Source organism: Procambarus clarkii, chromosome 64, assembly GCF_040958095.1.
Source record: "Procambarus clarkii isolate CNS0578487 chromosome 64, FALCON_Pclarkii_2.0, whole genome shotgun sequence".
In the NCBI taxonomy this organism is placed as follows: Eukaryota; Metazoa; Arthropoda; class Malacostraca; order Decapoda; family Cambaridae; genus Procambarus; species Procambarus clarkii.
This window is the reverse complement of record NC_091213.1, coordinates 14,094,948-14,117,613: the sequence shown is the minus strand read 5'-3', so window position 1 is coordinate 14,117,613 and position 22,666 is coordinate 14,094,948. Positions and strand designations below refer to the sequence as shown.

The window sequence follows — 22,666 nt, the reverse complement described above, 5'->3', positions numbered from 1 at the left end:
AAAAATACAATTGTAGCAAAACAGTGACTTGCGCCCGAATCACAACATGCAACAAGGTACAATAATGTACAAGAGCTAACAAATTGTCATCCACACTTCTGTGGCAATAAACACCTGAGCTGTATGGGTCCAGGTGAATAGAGCTACTGTTGACAGCGCTACGGCCTCACAGGCGTAGGGCCCCACGGTTCGAGACCCATGCAGTTCAGGTGACTGGAAGAGCTAACAGTGTACATGAGTTAACAGTGAACAAGAGCTAATAGTATTCAAGAAGCAGCATTGTACAGTACACAACCCTACACAGCAGTCAACAGTACACAACCCTACACAGCAGTCAACAGTACACAACCCTACACAGCAGTCAACAGTACACAACAATTAACAATATACAACAACAACAGTGTACAAAGGGGTAACAAAGTACACCTGCTAACAACATGCAACAGTTAACAGTATACAAACCTCAACAATGCACAAGACCTCCCCACCAGAAACCAAATGCATAACAGACACAAAACATGTCTCCCCAACTCACACTAATGACAGCCACGAATTCCTCCGTGTTTACCTCCTCTTTCCCTTCTCTCTCTCTCCCCCCAACACCGCCGTTCGGGTGGTGAAGGTGGCCGCTTCGACAGCATCGTAGCGGAGAACGGCTACAAGGCCTACATGCGCCTTAAAATCAAGAACGTCCAGCCTGAAGATTTCATGTCGTACGGCTGCTACGCTAAGAACTCCTTCGGCGAAACTAACGGAAATGTTAAAGTCTACGGTACGTTTCTGAGAAAGAGGTGGGAGGGGAAGCTTAGATAAAGGGGAGTTAAAGTAACAGAAGAAGGGATATTGGGTAAGGGGTAGAGAAACAGATGAGGGGGAATAGGTAAGGGGGGTAGACAAATAGATGGGGGAAGATTGGAGAAGCTAGAAAATAGATGGGTGGGAGATTGGGTAATGGGTCGAAAAATAACAGATTGGGGAACGGTGCAAACAAAAATAAATATGGGGAGACTGGAGGAATTTGTTAAAAATAAATGGGGGGTATGAACGATTGGGGAAGGGGGGATGGGGGGGAGGACTAGACATAATTGAATATGCGTATTTAAAATACAAATAGACATGAAAGAAATGGGTTAAATAATTCAGAAGAATCAGGAGGGGAAACTGAACGAAGGAGCAAGAGAGTGTAGCTAGGAAAATGGGAATAATACAGGATGATAAATGAGTAAAGTAGGGTAGAATGAACATAAATACATATGCCCTATATTATCCATTTTATATCAGTTATCCCAGAGCTATACTCTCTGGTATAACACCTGACTAATTATCACCCACCCTGTTCTTTTCATTTGCCAATCCATAAAAAACGGATATGTTTTGCCTAACTGAACCCGTACAAACCTAAGCAGCCCACCTAACCCATCGAGCCGGATGCTGTGTTTTCTTCTGATATTATAACCGATAGGATTGAATAGAATAAGACATTACCTACATTGAATAGAATAAGATAACCATATGACAGTGTCAAATCGGAATGTCATTGGTTTAATACATAGATTTTCAAACAAAAGATATATAAAATAATATAATATGACCTGGAATAACACCATCCTGAAGTGGAAGCAGCTGTAACACCCTCTTCGTTCTCTGTGGCAATGGCTATGTCTGTTTGACTTTAGGATAAGATGAACTGCAGAAGAAATGAAGAAAAAACGAAAGTCAAGAAGGATAAGTAAGGGCACAGGTATTAGGTTGGGTGTTAGGTAGGGAAGAGATTAGGGGAAACAGGTGTTAGGTGGGGGTGGGGGGAGTGGTATTGGTTGTGCAATATTAAAAAGAAATATTAAATATTGTGAAGAAAAGTGAGGCGTGTGGTTGACGTTAATACATTAAGAATATCGAGGGGTTTATGAGTAAATACATTACAGCAATACAATACTGAATGATTAATACAACTTATAAATACAAATTAATATATATATATATATATATATATATATATATATATATATATATATATATATATATATATATATTCCAAAGACTAGGGTTGTGTTCCTGATCACTTACAGAGATCCCAAGGCAGATGATAGTGAACGTTCCTGAGCCCAAGAAAGAAGGCGAGAATAAGAGGAAGAAGAACAGGATGAAGGCTGAAAGGAAGGAGAAGGAGGAGGAGGAGGAGGATGTAGATGCGGAGGAAGAGGACTCCAGAGAGAAGGAACCAAAGGGGGAGAACTACACTAAGAACTTCAGGAGGAAGGGTGAGTGGTGTCCCTTTATCATGTGAGAGTCTTCGCCAGTGATGTTTCAGTCTGCTTATTCCTACAAACTTTGCTTGCTTGCTTGATTTCTTGCTTGCTTTATTTCCCATCCCTCTTGTTGCTTGCATATTTGGGTTTGTTGGGTGATTGTGTTTCCTCTGTTGGTACTATTCTTGATTCCTGTTGCGTGGTTATTCCCGTTTGTTGTGCTTTTATTGATGCTTGTTTCCTGCTTATTGTATTGATATTTGCTTGCTCCTGTTTGTTTTATTATTCTATGATTCCTGCTTTTCGTGCGAACTATTTGTTACCGATTCATTGAATTGCTTGTTTTTCTGTTTGATTTCTTACTTGTGTTGGTACCTGCTTACATTGTTTATTTTGGTGTCACAATATTTACTGTCGTTTCTTAATATTCTTTTCTTTTATTTTCTCTGTGGACTTCTGTCTATATTCTTATGTTTTTGGGGTAATTCCAAATCTTCTGTTTAATGCTCATTACTGAATACATCTTATTTTATTTATAATGAGATTAAATATTACATTTCTGGTGGATTCGTGTTTTTGTTCGTCACTCATCAAAGTCTGTTGATTCCTGATCAACCCAACTATTGTCCATTGTGTGAAGGTTTCTGTTTTTGCTGCTACCCAGAATGGCTGATTTGTTTCTGATGTAGTCTTTGTTGATCGTGTTTCGGCAGCTATATCCTTCGTTTGTGTCTGGCTTTGTGTATTTCTCTCTCTTTCTCTCTCGTGATCATTGACCTTTTTCGTTTCTCCTTCCAACCATTCTATGTACATGAACAAAAATAGAAACTTGCACCATTGCAAGCATTTTGAGATATCACCTCTTTCACCATGCATATCCAGGATAAGGTTGCAAACTGCACTCTCTGAAAGGTTTGATTACCATGTTCTGCGTCGTGAGCAAGGACATGTGTCTGTATCTCATCTCTGTAGGGAAATGAAAATGTTCTGGGGATCATGCTCAAGAACAAGAAAAATAACATGACAAGAACAGAAGAAGTCACAAGAACGTGTTGACCAAACCACACACTAGAAAGTGAAAGGACGACGACGTTTCGGTCCGTCCTGAACCATTCTCAAGTCGATTGTACAGGATCGTGGCTGAAACAAATCACACAACCAACAGTTGAAGTGAGAATATCGGTGTTTCAGTCCATCCTGGACACGCAGGAACAAAGATCCAGGACGGACCGAAACGTGGAAACGACTTGGTAAGGGTCCAGGACGGGTCGAAACCATGTCACTTTCATTCCACTTCACATTTGTGTGTTGGATTCTTTATTTGTTTATAATAAAACAATTCACGATAAATGATGACAAAGAGGACAAAATAAAATGGCTGTTAGATTTCCTCTTGCGTGTAGCGTCAGTGATCCAAAAAAATATTCGGTGAACCTGAGTTTTCCCAGCTGTGTGCAGCCCGTCCTCTACAGAGTTCTCAACGCCACAAAAATACACTAGATTCCCCGAAGCTCTAATCGAGGACCTACGTATAGAAAACGGGACATCACGTCAATTTTGAGTGTTGTTGTGATATTTAGTCCATTAGATTTTTAGGTTTTTAGGGATTTACACATCAAAATGTGATATACTATTTGAGAGGACGGGTTGTAATGGAGGAGCGGTCCTTATGAATCGAGTCATTGTCATTTATTTTATCTTTAATCAATGATTTACAATGAGGCAATGTTTGACAAGGAATTTTTTGTAATTCTAGATTTCCTTAAGTACCGCTTCGACTGTGTAGATGTTTCACATAACTGTGGTGTTTGTATCAGTGTAATAGAGCCTATGTTGACTGCTGCATGTTAAGTTGCTTCTTTCCTCTGCCCATTCATCACTCGCACCCCTTTGTCGTATCCCTGAATTTGCACTGAATGCACTACGCTTTACTTAGTAAGTGTTTCCAGTCAGCTGATGAGGTCTGCAACATAAACAAACCCACATCAGCTGATATGGTGTTCCAGCTCAACACGTCTGTTTATTATCCATAATAAACAGGTTACCAGCTGAGTTGCTCGTACATTGTATGGATTTATTTGGTAACAAAAACTGTTACCTTAATTATCTTTATTTTTATTATTTTTTAAGTGTTTTTAATTGTTTTAAAATATACTAAATCTGGTAATTACAAACACCAGAATATTTTATGTACGATAATATTAGTGGAAATGTTGCAAGAAGTTGCCTCAGTGACTCTGGTGAACTTTAAATAACAAATTTTTACCTTTATTCTGGCGTTATTCTTTGGTATAAAATAAATTAAGAGAGTTGAAAGAACGAGCGAGAGAGAGAGAGAGAGACAAAGAAAACTATCTGAGAGAGATGAAAATGACAAAATTTCTGTAGTTTTTTTTTTTTTTTCTCGTAGATATAGTCAAATATTCCACCGGATTTGATGTGTGTGCACGAAAGGTAATTTTGGTGTATGGGTTAAGAGTCGTACCTAAACTCCCACCCGCATGTCCAAGGTATCACAGAAATGGGGAACATGTTTCACAGAGTGAGAGACATTCACTTTCAGCACGTTGAATTATATGGGAGACGTTCATGTGGTTGGCTATTTGAGGAGACACTCACTTTCATCGACATTATGAGACACTCACTTTCCTTGTCATTACCAATGTGGGAGACATTCACATAACCATCTGGCTGACCGTAAGCCGTTTTCAGAGGGCCAAGTCGGAGGAAGCGACAGGCGTCGGGGCGGGAGACGACGGGAACCCGACAACGAGAGCGACGAGGGCATGGTCTCCACTGTCACTCCCGACGGTGTTATTGAGTTCGATGTTCAGAGACTCCTTGGCAAGAACAAGAGGAAAGGTCAGTCGAAGTCGAGAGGAGGAGGGGGGGGGGTGAGAGGGGATGGTGAGAGGTGAGGGGTGAGAGAACGGGATGAGAGAAGAGGGTGAGGGGAGGGAATTAAGGCGGGGGATATGAGGGGGAAAGTGTTGAGCAAATGGTTGCCGGTGTTGATTGTATACATGGTCTCGATTTCAAGCGATATTTAGTTTTGTAGTAAAGACCTATTCAGGGTAATTATCTCTCTCTCTCTCTCTCTCTCTCTCTCTCTCTCTCTCTCTCTCTCTCTCTCTCTCTCTCTCTCTCTCTTCACTGTCTCTACCCCACCTCCTTCTCTGTTTCTTCCTTTCGCTCATTTTCTATCTGAACTATTTATTCCAATGCTCAGCCTCTGTTTTGTCACTGTTTCCAGCATCTTATTTCCATCAATAGCATGACTATCTGCACTAAGGCTTTACGGCTCTGCCAACCACATGTCTTGATGCTTGCAATAACTACTCCAGAAGCGAGAGAGACCACATGCACCCTGTGGAATTACCTCACGTAAATCCATCTAATCCTCTATCTGAAACTAACCACAACACGTTCGATCTCCACAGATCCGGACGACGAGGATGACGACGAGAAGTCTCCGGGTCACCGCTACGGCAGCCATCCTGGACTTCGCAACAATTCTTCGTCTGCGTCGAGACTTCGTTCTCCCGCCACGAGCATCTTCCTCGCGTTTCTCCTTCGTCTGTTTGGCCTGTGGAACGCTGCCCTGCCTGTGTGACACGTTCAACGAAGACTGCAATTGTGGACATGAGAGGAAACCCAATTTGTGATATGTGATAGTCACCTGTTGAATCTTGAATATTCGTGTTGCTGCCGTATGTCTGGCATTCATTCCTTTACGTGGTCATTGTCGTTGCTGTGTATTTCGCAGGGAGGGAGGGATGGGGGGAGTGTGTGGAGACGGGGAAGGGGGTGAGGGAGCAGGAGACCAGTCACTCGTGAATCATTTTATTCTTGGTGCTGTTCTTGTGTGTAGCGTGTGATATCGTATCGCTAACAAGTAGCACCCATCAGATCATCAGTCTAACAGCACCACTGTGCGTAACGTTCCACTGACAAGGCTTCCAGCATGTCATTACTCTCTACCTGCCCTACCAGTGATGATTTTACATGTCTGAAACATTAATTTTCTCGGGTTTCTTACTGGAGAGGTGCCCAGTTGCCTGTTGGCACTTCAAAGTGACTTGTGGCATTGTCATGTGACCTGTGACACTGTCAAGTGACCTGTGACACTGTCAAGTGACTTGTGGCACCCCCCAAGGGTCCCTATAGATCCTCCAATGAGGTTACTCCTAGAGCCGCTAAGTAACAAGTAGCGCTGCTTTATCCTCTATTGCGACTTTAGGATTTAAAGTGTAAACAAACACTGAACAGCGCCACGGGGCTACAACAGGAGAACCTAGTTACCTGAGAGTAAAGGACTACAAGAAGGACAATTTCGCATGATGATCGAAAGCTGTCAATCGATGTGAAGCATAGTTACGTTGCCCGCGGCCTTGACACCTCTGCGCTGCCTGTTGCCGCTACACAGGACTAACGGACCATAGGCGAAGAGTAGCAGAAGCCGCTAGCTTAGCTGGCTTCAAGAGACGGGCGGCCAGAGGCTGTGTTGTGTTCAGCTTCCTCCGCCTTTCTTGATGCTCCATTATCATCTTCTCCCATTTCTTCTTTGTGGTATCTTCGCGAGGCTTTTTGCACTTGTTTCTTCTCTTTCTTCTCATTCTGCTCTCCTTTTGAGCTTTCTCAAATCGTTTTCTCTCTCCTCTTTATCTATTAGTTGCCATGTTCTCTCTCTCTATCTTTCCCTTTCTCTGCCATCACCACCCTCTCCGTCCATTCTGCGCCAAAGTCTTTCTTGTTACTCTGTCTTCATCTTCGTTTTTTTCCGTCCTTGTCTCCCTCCTTTCTTCTCTTGATTTCTCGTTTATTACCCAATGTATCTTCCCCGGGTTTCCTTCCTCTTTCTACTTGTGCCTCGGTTATCACCTCCTTCATCTTCTCCGTGCCTCTTCCCTCTTCGTCTTGTCGGCTCATCGACGTCAGCAATTAAGGCAAAATTTTGCCTTCTGCAGGTGTCAGCTCCCTCTCTCCTCCCCCCCCCCCGACACTCACGTTCCTCTGCATTATCGCTGACACTTGCACCTGTGTTAGTACACACAACTGTGCTGACGTCCTCCCCTCACATCAACACCTTTGTAAATATCTTCACTACACATTAAATAACACGCTTCCGCCTCATACACATTTAACGTAGCAGATCAACTTAATATTAATTTTTTTAAGGGTCGTTTTTTTTTTAGGATATATTTAGTTCTTTATTAAAGTTCTTTAATGTTTATGAAGTGTAAAAGTTCCCTTAGGGAGCAAAAATATTGCTTCGAAAGGATAGTTTAATATATATAGTCTGGCTTTTCAAAACGATAACTGGATTGGGGTTTATGGCGAAGGCTTTGTAATCCACAGGATCGGCGTTCGATCCCCGATAGTCCAAGTCGTTTAGCACTATTCTCTGACCCTATTCTCGTATGTCAGCTCCTTTTCCTCTTATCCCTTCCATGTGTTATATAGTCCAACCCGTTCTCGCACTTTCTTACAGTCAATATTGACTTATTAAATACGTGCATATATGACATACTAAACATACTAGTTTACTTTGAAAAGCTTCATAGAAAACACCGACCTTACCTAACCTTCTTAGTATGTTAAGATAAGCATCTTATTGCTTCGTAATTACAATTATTACTTAACCTATTATAGGTATAGGTTATTATAACCTATTATAGGTATATAACCTATTATAGGTATAGGCTAAGTAATAATTGTAATTACGAAGCAATAAGATGCTTATCTTAACATACTAAGAAGGTTAGGTAAGGTCGGTGTTTTCTATGAAGCTTTTCAAAGTAAACTAGTATGTTTAGTATGTCATATATGCACGTATTTAATAAGTCAATATTGACTGTAAGAAAGTGCGAGAACGGGTTGTTTAGTCACACTGACTCCAGTGTTTCCCCCTAAACGGAGCCGAGTATGAAACGCTGTGCCACTTAAGACAATATCAAGACAACGAAGGTACTTAGACAGAAAAAAACGACCATTCCAATACAACAAACTTATTCTTAAATCACCAGAACATCAAAAATATTTTAAAACATCAAAACTCTTGTTTAAACTCTCAACTGCGTTACAGAATTAACAATTAATGTTATTCGATAATTAACGTTTATGTTACATTTGTCAAGAACAGAAGCGGCAACTGAATGCTACACATTTTTAGCCTAGGAGTCCATTTTTGTCTCTTACTGAAGGCTTCTGGTGGTAATTTATCAATTAAGACCATATGAGATGATCAGATCTCCTTCAGACCATGATCAGATGGTCCTCCTTCACAGGCGTAACTGGACCACTGTATGACCACTACAATCTACACTGGACCACTACAACCTACACTGGACCATTGCATGACTACTTCAAGCTCCACTGGAACATTGTATGACCACTACAGGCTACACTGGACCACTGTATGACCACTACAAGCTACACTGGACCACTGTATGACCACTACAAGCTACACTGGACCACTGTATGACCACTACAAGCTACACTGGACCACTGTATGACCACTACAAGCTACACTGGACCACTGTATGACCACTACAAGCTACACTGGACCACTGTATGACCACTACAAGCTACACTGGACCACTGTATGACCACTACAAGCTACACTGGACCGCTGTATGACCACTACAAGCTACACTGGACCACTGTATGACCACTACAAGCTACACTGGACCACTGTATGACCACTACAAGCTACACTGGACCGCTGTATGACCACTACAAGTTACACTGGACCACTGTATGACCACTACAAGCTACAATGGACCACTACAAGGTTCTCTGGAGCATCGTTGACCAGTACCGTGGTCAGGAAGGAGGAAGCAATATTTTCTGGAGAATAACGGGTCTCCTGTCGTTTCTGCTATGCCCCTTTATCTTACCCCTTTTCTGTTTTTCCCTCTTTCTTCTCCTTCATCACTTCTCCAGTTTTTTTCTATCTCGGTTTTTACATTCTCTCTTTCTTTTTCATCCATTCTTGTTCATCCCTGCCTTCATTTTTATTCTTACACGGTATTTGTTTTTCCCTTTTCTTTCCTCTATTCTTTCTCTTTGTTTCTCCTTTTCTCTGCTCTCTCTTCTTTCTCTAACTTATCCATTTCTCTAGTGTATCCCCTTATTCTCTTATGTATTCCTTTCTCTTTCTCAGTCTTTTCTGTTACTTTCTCTTCTCCTTTTCTCTTGCTTATCCCTATTTCCACACATTTCCCCTTTCTCAAAATCCTCCACTTTTCTCACGTATCCCTTTCTCATGGACCACAGGGGATCGAACAACGACTCTGCATGAAGTGAGAACTATTGTTGTACCAAGTGCATATACACACTATGGAGGCAGTTTCACTCACAGACTGAGGGAAGCTGCCCAATCCACTCGCCCTTTAGGGCAAAATTTTAATTAATGAGTACCTTGGCTTGAAGTATCTTCATTAACACTGATTCCATCCCCTAATACAGAACACTTAAGTGATGTGCGAGGAATCCAAGTGGACAGTATATATAAATTCGTAAGTTACTGAAAAAGGGAATTGCTCTTACGAGAAAGATTACCAGTACTGAGGCGATTAATTACAATATTTGTTTTGTAATGACAAATTTAGTTGTAATTTTTGTTATTAATAACAATTTTGATTTTTTTTTAAACGCAGTTGTGGTAATTGTTATTATTTAAATTTTACACCTTGCATGTAAAGAAGTATTAGGTGGAATTGTTATGTTATTTGGCAATAATGGGTAGATATGTAGCTGCAGAGACCTGGTAGGTGCCATTCTATTCTATATAAATTTTGTTTTAAATATTCTCATTTTTTTAATGATATAGTCTTGAGTATTATCCTGACCCCTTCCAAGGGCTATATAGTCGTAATGGCTTGGCGCTTTCCCCCTGGTAATTCTCTCTCTCTTGTGAATCTCTTTCTCTTGCTTGGCCCTTTATTTATTAGCCAATTTTCGTAATTTTCTACGTCCCAAAACACGCGTGCACACAAACGCAATTATACATTCTCACGCAAAACCTAGTCAGAAGTGTAAATATGCAAATATAAACGCACTCACAAGTTGTGACCCATGCACACACCAAACATCAATGCAAACACACAAATACACACACCCAAGTTGATTGACAATTAAGAGGCGGGACTAAAGAGCCAGAACTCAATCCCCCACAAGAACAACTAGGTAAGTACAGCTAGGAATGCTCACACACACACACACACACACACACACACACACACACACACACACACACACACACACACACACCAGAAAACTGTCCACTATTTATAGGTTATGTGTGAGGAAAAAAACTGCATGTTTTTTGCCGTTCTCGAAATAGCCTGATACTTTTCAATTCCGGATTTCTAGGAGATAGGAACAATGTACAGAATGTTTCCAAATATATCCGGTTTCATCAGATATTCAATTTTCAGTACGGAGTTCTTGCCTGAATGTACTTCGTGATTTCCGGATCTATGGATCAACCGAATTAATGGAAATATCGGATATATATATACGTGTTGGAATTTAAAATTAAGAGCACATCTGTTAGATATTGGAATGAAAGGTAATTGTGTAATTATGCTGCTCGGTTCATGGATATAGTATAGGCCTATAATATGTTCAAAAATTTGAATGTTCTGTGTAATATCCGGCTCGGGATATATAAATATATATGGTTTTGTTATGGTTAATGATGTGTCCGAATGAAAATAAAAATGGATATCCGGTGTATAATGATCTGAACAGTTCAATCACCGGAAAATATAATGTTTTATGTACATAACATATATAAATAAAAATATATATCATATATGATGTTTACCGGCTGTCTTATGTATAAAATGAGGATGTTGCTTCAGATCTAGATAATAAGACCATTAACATCTATACCAGAAAAAAAAAACATCTATAAGAAGAAAATTGTAGTGTTACAAAACATGTAGTATTTCTTTCCTTCTCATTATAGTCCCTTCTTACCCCTTCTTGAATGTGGTAACAATGAGTCAAATTATAGAAGTGTTCTTTACCATGTCAACCCTTCCATCTCCTTCTTTCCCATCGTGTGATATCAAATGTTGAATGTTTACATCCCTCAAAGCTCTGACAATGTTTAGGTTTTCCCTACTCTGGGGAGCCAGTGGGAGTGAGGTGTTTTTATATAATAAACATATGTGAACTAATAATAAACACCTGGGAATAAATTACACTCGTTTAAGGTGTAACTTTTTTAGTGACACCTGTGTGTTACGGATGACAGATATTGGCAGGTGTGTCTGGATAAAACACGTGTGGGCAGTGAAAATAAATGTTAATACCTGTCTATTAAACACAGGCCGGTCGCTCAACACATATCATACAACCAGTGAAAACATGTGTGTTTAATTTTAATATTAGCTCTTATCAACGGCCTTAGCGTGCATACAGGTGTTGACAACGTTGCATCTGCAAGCAAGTGTCAACAAAGATGTCCAACGTAAATCTGAGCAAATGAAAATGTAAGGAAAACAAATAATTACATCAAGCACGGATACCTTTCCAAGTCACTGACATCACAGGATATTGCAGGCGATGAGTCACAATAACGTGACTGAAGTATGTTGACCAGACCACACACTAGAAATTGAAGGGACGACGACGTTTCGGTCCGTCCTGGACCATTCTCAAGTCGATTGTGAATGGTCCAATCGACTTGAGAATGGTCCAGGACGGACCAAAACGTCGTCGTCCCTTCAATTTCTAGTGTGTGGTCTGGTCAACATCATAGGACATTCACACTACAATACATCAAAAGGAGAATCCCAAATATTTTCTTGAAGAGCACTTCAAGGATACCTTTCCTCCCCCTCACTAGGATCACTATCCTAAGTCCTATCATCTCCCATAAACTGTAACAATATCTTCCATCATATCCTCTGTATGAAAATATATAATGTATAATGATCTTCTCAGTCTGTTTACAATAAAATGTGAATAATGAATGATTTTATACTGTTCCCCCATCACAGAAAATGGAAAAAAACTGATATCATAGATCAACTTTTGGAGAGCTGATGCTGGATAACAAAAAAATATATTTTGGGTTCATTAGGAATTGTGCTAAAGTTTCCAATGAAACTCCAAGCCAAACGCTGTTATCCTATATTATCTCATCTGAAGTCTGTCCCAAGAAACTCATTTTAAGTGACCTTCTTATTAATCATTTAGAACATCAGTGCTCTTCCTATTAAAACATTTGGATTTCTAGTTAAAATATAAAACAAAGAGAGAGATAATTTATAAGGAGGAAAAAAGGAGAACTAGAGAGAGAGAGAGAGAGAGAGAGAGAGAGAGAGAGAGAGAGAGAGAGAGAGAGAGAGAGAGAGAGAGAGAGAGAGAGAGAGAGAGAGAGAGAGATAGGTAGCAGCGGCGTGAGCGTCCTCAGAGTAACACTTATCTTGGTTACCTGCAAGTTGGGAAGAAGTAGAGGACCACTGAGGACCAAGCCCAACCTGTTCCCTCGACGCCAAACTTCCGCATCAGTTTATACGCTCTCTCAGCCGCCTTATTAACTTCCATGAGTGGCTGTGGGGATTAATGGACTTCCTGTCAGGATTTATGGCCGATGGATACAAGAACCTCCATGAATATCCTGCAGTTATTCACGATATTAAAGGCTTTAATGGGAGTCTTCAACTCATTCAAATCTCACATTCATTTCGTTCCCCAAGTCGCAAACCTTTAAAACATAATTATCCATTTGACACAGGAGCAAAACTACAGGTAGTTAATTACACAGGGGGACAATGGGGATAAATCAGGCGTGTTGTTAGTTTTTTCAGGAGTTCGGAGGATACTTTATTGCTTTCAGGAATTGTGCGGACTGAATAGCTTGATGTTGAGGATAACGGCCCGTATACACTGCTTTAGTTGTCAAATTAATAAAGAGATAGGCCCACCAGAATATACTGAGGCCCACCAATTTAAACTGGGACCCACCAGAATATACTAAAACCCACTAGTATATAATGAGGCACAACACCATATACTAAAGCCCATTAGTATATCACAAGAAAGGCCAGATTAAAGGAGAAAGACCAGATTAACGAGTCCCACCAGTATACGACAAGGCCCACCACTATATAAGGAGACCCACCACTATATAACGAGACCCACCACTATATAACGAGACCCACCACTATATAAAGAGGCCCATCTTATTATAATTCCCTCTCCCACACAATATCTCAGTTTCCTACAGACTTCACTCGCTGTATGACTTGCCAGTCTCCAGAGGCCTCGTTGCCTCCACGACACAACCACGTCATCACCACTATGTTGGCGCTATCCTGCGATGGATTAGTGATGATGATGGTGACCTGAGTACATCTGGTTCTCTCTTAGTCTCCCCTCCCATTACCCCGCCCAGCACACACCTGCTCATCTCCTCCTCAAATACACACACCAGCATAATCACCCTCCACACACACACACACACATTCCGTCACCATCTCCCCCTCTCTCACACACACCACCACAACTACAGAATTGGAATGTACTGAAAGAACAAGTTGTGGAAGCTACTTCCATCCACAACTTTAGAGACAGATTAGACATACAATTCGAAAGTCGGAATAGTTAAATTATAACGGAACAAGCTATTATGTTGGGGATTGGGAGATAGACCTGCCTCCCCAGAGTAGGTAAGTAATGATAGGCAAGTGATAGTGAGGGACAAACACTGGAAAGTTGGAGAAGTGACATCACCATCACTACTCTCTTGCATCAACATCATCTCACATCATCAACATCATCTCCGTCTGTCATTGATGATGCTGCTGTTGACCTAACAGCTACGATGTTGCCGCCACTCTCCGGGGGTCATTTATGATGCTATTTACCACTTTATGGTACGAGGTAATAAAGATGTTTATGACCTGTACTCAGAGGGAGAGAGAAGTTTGTTTACAAATAATTGTCTGCCAGCTGATCAGGTGCAGATATATAGAACTTATTGAACAAACTGAAGATGTTTTTGAGAAGTGAATGAACATAAGGATTATAATTTAACTTTACCACAGTTAAGCAGCTGACAAATCTGGTCGAAAATATTGTGTTCCATAAAGTTGTTTTAAATTGATTAAAAAATATCAGTTTGTTACACTGATCATATGTAATATTTTTCCTAGAGAGGAAATGACAGTGATTTGCTCTCTATGGCAATTGAAGAGCACTTCAAGGATACCTTGAACGACACGAAAAATATAGCAAATCAATACACTATTCCCTTATATACCAAACAAACCCTGTAGTATTTAACATGTTTACATGAGCAGGCGATGAGTCACAATAACGTGGCTAAAGTATGTTGACTAGACCACACACTAGAAGGTGAAGGGACGACGACGTTTCGGTCCGTCCTCGACCATTCTCAAGTCATTCTGAATCGACTTGAGAATGGTCCAGGACGGACCGAAACGTCGTCGTCCCTTCATCTTCTAATGTGTGGTCTGGTCAACATGTTTACATGAAATGGGAAGCATTTATATAGAACCAATGTGGCAATTTTATTAAATAAGGTTCTTCAATGGTTTAGACTATATAAATTTAATGCTCAGGCCATGAGGTAAGAGGAGGGAGACCTGCCAATCTATTAACCATCCTTAGATGGTATAAATAGGTTTGTAAGAATGAGAAAGCTTTGTTTTTTTTTACCACAGACGTGGCCACACATTTACAATGCTAACCAGCATACATACATTTTCTTCTGTCTTCCATGGACAGGGTTAGAGATGTGTTAAACATATAGTTCAAGGGTTTATTGAACAATCAACCACAGAAGGTGATTCGGTGCTTTTAAAATGCTAAGCTAACCTACTTAGAGGATAGTCAATAAGAATTTTCGATGTTAAAGATATAACAGGAACTAGGATAAGAGATAGTTTAGCTACATTGAGAAAGCTTCAGATGATGATTCTAATAAGAACTCTCGATATTATAGAGCTAACAGAAACTGAGATAATCACAAACTTAGTTAAGAACATTTGTGTAAAATTTTTTTTTTATTTAATGCCTTTTTTCGAAAATTACGTTCCCGAATATCAAAAATAATTTTATAACTATTGTTACTTATAATACAGACAATGATGTCTCAAAAAATAATTTATTTCACATTAAAATAAAATGAAAGGCATCAAGACTAGAAACTCCCAGACACGCCAAAGCGTTCGAAATATGGCATTATACGTTCGAAATACAGTATTAGCGTTCGAAATGTGGCCATAGCATTTTTAATTTCATATCTTCTAAAGCCTCAAGATATTTGTTTATTTTCTTCTAAACAGCTGTCATAATCATCATACGTAAACCTCCATTCATCTATAGGATCTTGAGGTTATCTTGAGGTTATCTTGAGATGATTTCGGGGCTTTAGTGTCCCCGCGGCCCGGTCCTCGACCAGACCTCCACCCCCAGGAAGCAGCCCGTGACAGCTGACTAACTCCCAGGTACCTATTTACTGCTAGGTAACAGGGGCATTCAGGGTGAAAGAAACTTTACCCATTTGTTTCTGCCTCGTGCGGGAATCGAACCCGCGCCACAGAATTACGAGTCCTGCGCGCTATCCACCAGGCTACGAGGCCCCTCCTTATCAGGATCCTTATCATTATAATCCCCCAAGAACAAGAGTCTCTTAAGAGTCAGCAAAAGCCTTGACGAGCCAAGCAGTTTGCCACAGTTATATGTAAATGAGCCACAGAGGCCAGGATTCTCCTTTATATTTAATGTCGTGTCTTGTTCACCCTCTCCGTCCTGGCAGGAGTGACAGGAGGAAGCATAGAGTGGACTATAGGAGCGGTCTGTCCCCCGAGTGGACAGCCCCGTCAACATAAACTAAATGAGTAAGTTGGGGTGGGAACACAGATACTCATTCCGGAACTGTCTTAAACGGTGTCCCAAGAGCCATTGCTCGTAGGGGATGTTGTGTATGGTGTAGCAGTCTCGGGGGTGGCGTGCACTCGTAGGGAACGCTAAGCACATCTGAGCGGTCATATCTTGCAAAAGTCTAACCGACTCACGGATGCGGATTGATTGTTGTCAATCACTGATCAATTGTCATGTGCGATGAATCATTAATGTCATCTATGGGGCGTCTCCTACCTTGAGGGCGCCTGACAGCTAGGTGGACAGCGTTTCGGATTCGTAGTTCTGAGGTTCGGGGTTCGATCCCCGGTGGAGGCGGAGACAAATGGGCAAAATGTTTCTTTCCACCCTGATGCCCCTGTTACCTAGCAATAAATAGGTATCTGGGAGTTAGACAGCTACTACGGGCTGCTTCCTGGGGGTCGGGGTTGTAACAAAAAGGAGGCCTGGTCGAGGACCGGGCCGCGGGGACGCTAAGCCCCGAAATCATCTCAAGATAAGATACCTACCGGAAGGTATTTGGCTGGCTGAAGACGCTTTGGGGCGTCACACTAGAGCGCCGAGTTCACGACTCCTAAAGTGCTTGAAAAAAAAAAAACTTTTATGCACATTCGCCTTTCCAGAAAGTTTTATTAACTGAGATACGTGATGTCACGCCAACTATTTAAGCTATAATTTTTATGATAGCGTTAAATCATGTAATTTTTGTACTCGTGTTGCTGTATATTTTAAGCTAAAAATGGTTAAATGTAACTCATTGAAGAGCAAAAGACATATTAATTATTAGTTATTATATATTTATTATTGTAGCCTAAAGAAGACTAGATTCAAGTCCTTGGAGATTATTTTCATATTTATATTTTGTCTTTATTGTCTTGAATAACTGTCATTAAACTTCAGCTTTTAATGAAAGAAAATCCTGCTTGAGAAACTTGTTAGTTATTGAACAAATTGAGGGAAATCTAGTATAAGAGAAATAAATGAGCAGACTGCTTATTCCAGGACCTTCGGAAAGCATGTGATACTCCTCCAGTGAAAGACTCATACTGAAGCTAAAGAGGCAGAGAGAGAGAGAGAAAGAGAGAGAGAGAGAGAGAGAGAGAGAGAGAGAGAGAGAGAGAGAGAGAGAGAGAGAGAGAGAGAGAGAGAGAGGGAAAGAGAGGGAAAGAGAGGGAAAGAGAGAGAGAGAGAGAGAGAGAGAGAGAGAGAGAGAGAGAGAGAGAGAGAGAGAGAGAGAGAGAGAGAGAGAGAGAGAGAGAGAGAGAGAGAGGGTAAGAGAGAGAGAGAGAGAGAGAGAGAGAGAGAGAGAGAGAGAGAGAGAGAGAGAGAGAGAGAGAGAGAGAGAGAGAGAGAGAGAGAGAGAGAGAGAGAGAGAGAGAGAGAGAGAGAGAGAGAGAGAGAGAGAGAGAGAGAGAGAGAGAGAGAGAGAGAGAGAGAGAGAGAGAGAGAGGTAACGAGCAGAGTGCCTCAAGGGTCGGTGTGCTCACTGTGTTCCGAGTATGTCAACAAAAGCTTAGAAGTTTGGTCTGTCTTATCAATGACAAAAGTCAAAGCACAGGTGGAATGTGATTTTATGGAGATGAATTTTTGATACATTCTAATGTGTGGAGCTGTTGTTGATCTCTGGTTAAGTGTGTAGTGTAGTTGATGGTCTTTGGACGAGTATGGGGGCTGTTGTTGATCTCTGGTTAAGTGTGTAGTGTAGTTGATGGTCTCTGGGCGAGTGTGGGGGCTGTTGTTGATCTCTGGTTAAGTGTGTAGTGTAGTTGATGGTCTCTGGGCGAGTGTGGGGGCTGTTGTTGATCTCTGATTAAGTGTGTAGTGTAGTTGATGGTCTTTGGACGAGTGTGGGGGCTGTTGTTGATCTCTGGTTAAGTGTGTAGTGTAGTTGATGGTCTCTGGACGAGTGTGGGGGCTGTTGTTGATCTCTGGTTAAGTGTGTAGTGTAGTTGATGGTCTCTGGGCGAGTGTGGGGGCTGTTGTTGATCTCTGGTTAAGTGTGTAGTGTAGTTGATGGTCTTTGGACGAGTGTGGGAGCTGTTGTTGATCTCTGGTTAAGTGTGTAGTGTAGTTGATGGTCTTTGGGCGAGTGTGGGGGCTGTTGTTGATCTCTGATTGAATGTATGGTGTTATTGTTGGTCTGTAGTCAAGTGCATGGTGCTGCTGTTGGTCTCTGCTCAAGGGCGTGTTACTGAAGTTGTCGGGCACTGCTCTACAGTTCGTTAGAGCACCTTGACTCTGCCGAAAGAGGCAGCAGCCAGTGTAAGCTGTATCGTCTCATCACGACCCCCCCCGGTGACCATCCACATCTCGACCCCCCCCCCGGTGACCATCCACGTTTCGACCCCCCCCAGTGACCATCCACGTTTCGACCCCCCCCCGGTGACCATCCACGTTTCGACCCCCCCCCCCGGTGACCATCCACGTTTCGACCCCCCCCCGGTGACCATCCACGTTTCGACCCCCCCCCGGTGACCATCCACGTTTCGACCCCCCCCGGTGACCATCCACGTTTCGACCCCCCCCGGTGACCATCCACGTCTCGACCCCCCCCCGGTGACCATCCACGTTTCGACCCCCCCCCGGTGACCATCCACGTCTCGACCCCCCCCCCCCCCCCGGTGACCATCCACGTTTCGACCCCCCCCCCCCCCGTGACCATCCACGTCTCGACCCCCCCCCGGTGACCATCCACGTCTCGACCCCCCCCCGGTGACCATCCACGTCTCGACCCCCACTCACACTCTACTCTTACAAAACCTATCAGTAGCCACAATCCCTTCATTGGTGACCACTTCTTACCAAATACCTACATTACCATATCCCTCTCCCAGACTACCTCCACCTCCTTCCCTTCCTCCTCCCCCTCTCTCTCTCTCTCTTTTTCCCCTTCACTTACCTTCTCCCCTCTTCTCTCTTCTCTTCACCCCCTCCTACCTCTTCCCTCTTCCTGCTATTACACTCCTCTTCTTCCTTCTCATACTTCTTCCCCTTCCACTTCTTTCCACTCTCACCTTTCCCTCCGCGCATATCTCCCCTCCCACCTTACTCCCCCTCCCTCCTCCCCCACCCACAGACGCCCGGGAATATTGTCCACACTATACGACTGGTACCCTAGGCCTGTCCAAAATAATGCTTCCAGCCTTGTGCCTGGCCCAGAGGAGGAGGGGGGTGGGGGAGGCTGGTGGGGGAGCGAGCTGGGGGGATGTATAGGGGTGGGAGTGGGGGGGGGGGATCAAATCTGAGGTCATTTACATGTATGAGAGAGTGTTGCCGGTCACAACCCGCGACCCACATAAAACAACAGGGCGCTCGACTCTCCCCAATTCTTCTCTCCCCCCCTCTCCCCATTTTTCCTCCCCTTCCCCCCCCTATGCCTGATGTGCACGTGCCTCCGTGCTTCATAAACACTGTGTACGCCGACGGCTGATTCTCTTGTGTTATCAAGTACGACATGCAAGGGGGAGAGGGAGAGGGAGGGAGGGAGGGGGTTCAGAGAGGGGTAGGGGTAGGGAGGGAGGGGGTTCAGAGAGGGGTAGGGGTAGGGAGGGAGGGGGTTCAGAGAGGGGGAGGGGGTTCAGAGAGGGGGAGGGGTAGGGAGGGAGGGGGTTCAGAGGGGGCAGGGGAGAGGTTTCGAGTGGGAGAAGGGGAGGGGAGTGTCAGGGTAGGGAAGGGGGAATTAAGGTTTACAGTAGGAATGCTAGGAGGTTTATAGAGGAGGGAAGGAGGAGGTTTAAAGTAAGGAAAAAGGGGAGGTCTATAGAAAGGGGAAAAAGGGGGGTCGAGGGAAGAGTGGAGCTACATACACTTTGCCCCAAGAGTGTAACACGTACATGCTGTGTTTACTATCTGAACCTGCAATGTTAAATGTGATTCTAGTACTATGATCTGTGTATTTGTACTCACTATATTTGTGCGCCCCTTGAGGGACTTGAAATAGAGGAAAGAGGGTAGAAATAGCCTAAGCTACTCAATCCCCTTAATACGTATTTTATTGTCTCAATAAACGTACTTGAACTTGAACTTGAACTACCTCTTCCCGGCTTGTGAGTCTTTATACTGTGTTTGTAAATAATCATTAAAGACCATACAATTGTATTACACTATATTGTATCAGAACAGTATCAGATCAGCTGGCTACAACAGCCCAAAGATCAGCTGGCCACAACAGCCCTAAGATCAGCTGGCCACAACAGCCCTAAGATCAGCTGGCCACAACAGCCCTAAGATCAGCTGGCCACAACAGCTCTAAGATCAGCTGGCCACAACAGCCCTAAGATCAGCTGGCCACAACAGCCCTAAGATCAGCTGGCCACAACAGCCCTAAGATCAGCTAACACCCGGGACTCACAACGGATGGATGCTGCCTCTGGAAGCCTCGTAGAACAAATAAAAATTCCTTGTTTAGTGGCGTGATAAAAGCGTCTCGAGATCATTCAACGTCGCCAGCAGCTGATCTTACACCCCAGAAGGGTAAGACCGACTGATCTTACACCCCAGAAGGGTGAGACCGACTGATCTTACACCCCAGAAGGGTGAGACCGACTGATCTTACACCCCAGAAAGGTAAGACCGACTGATCTTACACCCCAGAAGGGTGAGACCGACTGATCTTACACCCCAGAAGGGTGAGACCGGCTGATCTTACACCCCAGAAGGGTTAGACTGACTTACCTTACACCCCAGAAGGGTAAGACTGGCTGATCTTACACCCCAGAAGGGTAAGACCGGCTGATCTTACACCCCAGAAGGGTAAGACTGACTGACCTTACACCCCAGAAGGGTGAAGGTAAAGCAGACTTTACCTTCCCTCTTAATTTTTGAACTGTGTAAATAAGTAAGGTTATTTTCAGCTTTACTGGGAACCAAAAAACGTTGAAACATTAACAACAGATTTTAAAAGTCTTACATAAATATTTTTTCAGATTTGTTTTCTGTGTTGTTTTGTGATTAATTACGATTTACATTCCATGTAAGTTACATAAGTAGTTGACCGGAGAGGACCATAGATGCCGGGCTGAGAAGGGACGTTGTTAAGTGTTCCTGCTCTGAGAGGGAAGATTTTGAAGCCATCTGCTCATGTGTCATTTGTAGGAGGAAGCCTGGAGATCATGCTACCCACAACAGCCCTAAGATCAACTGACCACAACAGCCCTAAGATCAGCTGGCCACAACAGCCCTAAGATCAGCTGGCCACAAGAGCCCTAAGATCAACTGACCACAACAGCTCTAAGATCAGCTGGCCACAAGAGCCCTAAGACCAACTGACCACAACAGCCCTAAGATCAGCTGGCCACAACAGCCCTAAGATCAACTGGCCACAACAGCCCTAAGATCAACTGACCACAACAGCCCTAAGATCAGCTGGCCACAACAGCCCTAAGATCAACTGGCCACAACAGCTCTAAGATCAGCTGGCCACAACAGCTCTAAGATCAACTGGCCACAACAGCCCTAAAATCAACTGACCACAACAGCTCTAAGATCAACTGGCCACAACAGCCCTAAGATCAACTGGCCACAACAGCCCTAAGATCAACTGGCCACAACAGCCCTAAGATCAACTGACCACAACAGCCCTAAGATCAACTGACCACAACAGCTCTAAGATCAGCTGGCCACAACAGCTCTAAGATCAACTGGCCACAACAGCCCTAAAATCAACTGACCACAACAGCTCTAAGATCAACTGGCCACAATAGCCCTAAGATCAACTGACCACAACAGCTCTAAGATCAGCTGGCCACAACAGCCCTAAGATCAGCTTAGAGGATGCATGGAGAGCGGATGAGAGCACTGAACCCTAACCCAAGCAGCCGCCTGTGGTTTTCTGTCACACATATCGCTTCTGAAGGCCCTTGTCGTTAAAGCCGGACCCCGAGCAACACATGGTTGCTCTAATGGACGGTGGCTCTTGTTGGATAAAGTCCTGGTGGATGAGGGCCCTGGTGGATGAGGGCCCTGGTGGATGAGAGCCCTGGTGGATGAGGGCCCTGGTGGACGAGGGCCTCAGTGGACGGCGGCCACTGTCAGTGGTCGGGTTACTTATGCAGATTGTCTGGCGGTTCGGCCCTTCTGCAGGTCGTAACTGAGGAGCACTTCCGGCGCCACGCCTTACGACCCTAGCTATATGCAAACGACCTCTGATTCCCCCATTGTGCTCGTCGCGAACACGACGACGCCCGCTTGTCGTCCCATCCTCCCCAGCTTTGTCAACTTGTAATTGTCGTTGATATGGAGGAAGGAGCGGCCATCATCTTTTATATTGATGGACGGACTCTTGAGAGCTAACTTGCTGCTCTTGCTCCAGGCACGACAAGATTGTGACGTCATGAAATTAGGCTGTTATGAAATTGTGTGTTTTTGTTATGTTTTCTAAATGTTTTGTGTATGTATCAAATAGTGATCAAACTGTTCGAACAGTACTTCGTTATCTCCCTGTGTTCGAAATGCAGCTCTATGGATGTCTCACCCATAATTCGAATGCATATAATTCAAAGATAACCTAT

General features: G+C 43.2%; 2 protein-coding genes across 4 annotated transcripts in view; one reads left to right on the top strand and one right to left on the bottom strand.

Annotated features, from left to right (window-relative positions):
- The window catches only part of LOC123769078 (lachesin), a 216,021-nt gene extending 208,208 nt beyond the window's left edge, over window positions 1–7,813 (top strand). For 2 of the 3 annotated variants that reach the window (XM_069309198.1, XM_069309199.1), the window contains exons 8-11: window positions 623–772; window positions 2,070–2,261; window positions 4,962–5,111; window positions 5,690–7,813. In XM_069309198.1, the coding sequence (XP_069165299.1) occupies window positions 623–772; window positions 2,070–2,261; window positions 4,962–5,111; window positions 5,690–5,862 (665 nt within the window). In that variant the 3' untranslated portion in view covers window positions 5,863–7,813. The remainder of the gene's footprint in view (window positions 1–622; window positions 773–2,069; window positions 2,262–4,961; window positions 5,112–5,689) is intronic. The other variant, XM_069309200.1, reaches the window with a different exon arrangement.
- Window positions 1–22,666, bottom strand: part of LOC123769016 (carbohydrate sulfotransferase 3-like) — a 243,026-nt gene that overhangs the window by 203,302 nt on the left and 17,058 nt on the right. The window lies entirely within an intron of this gene.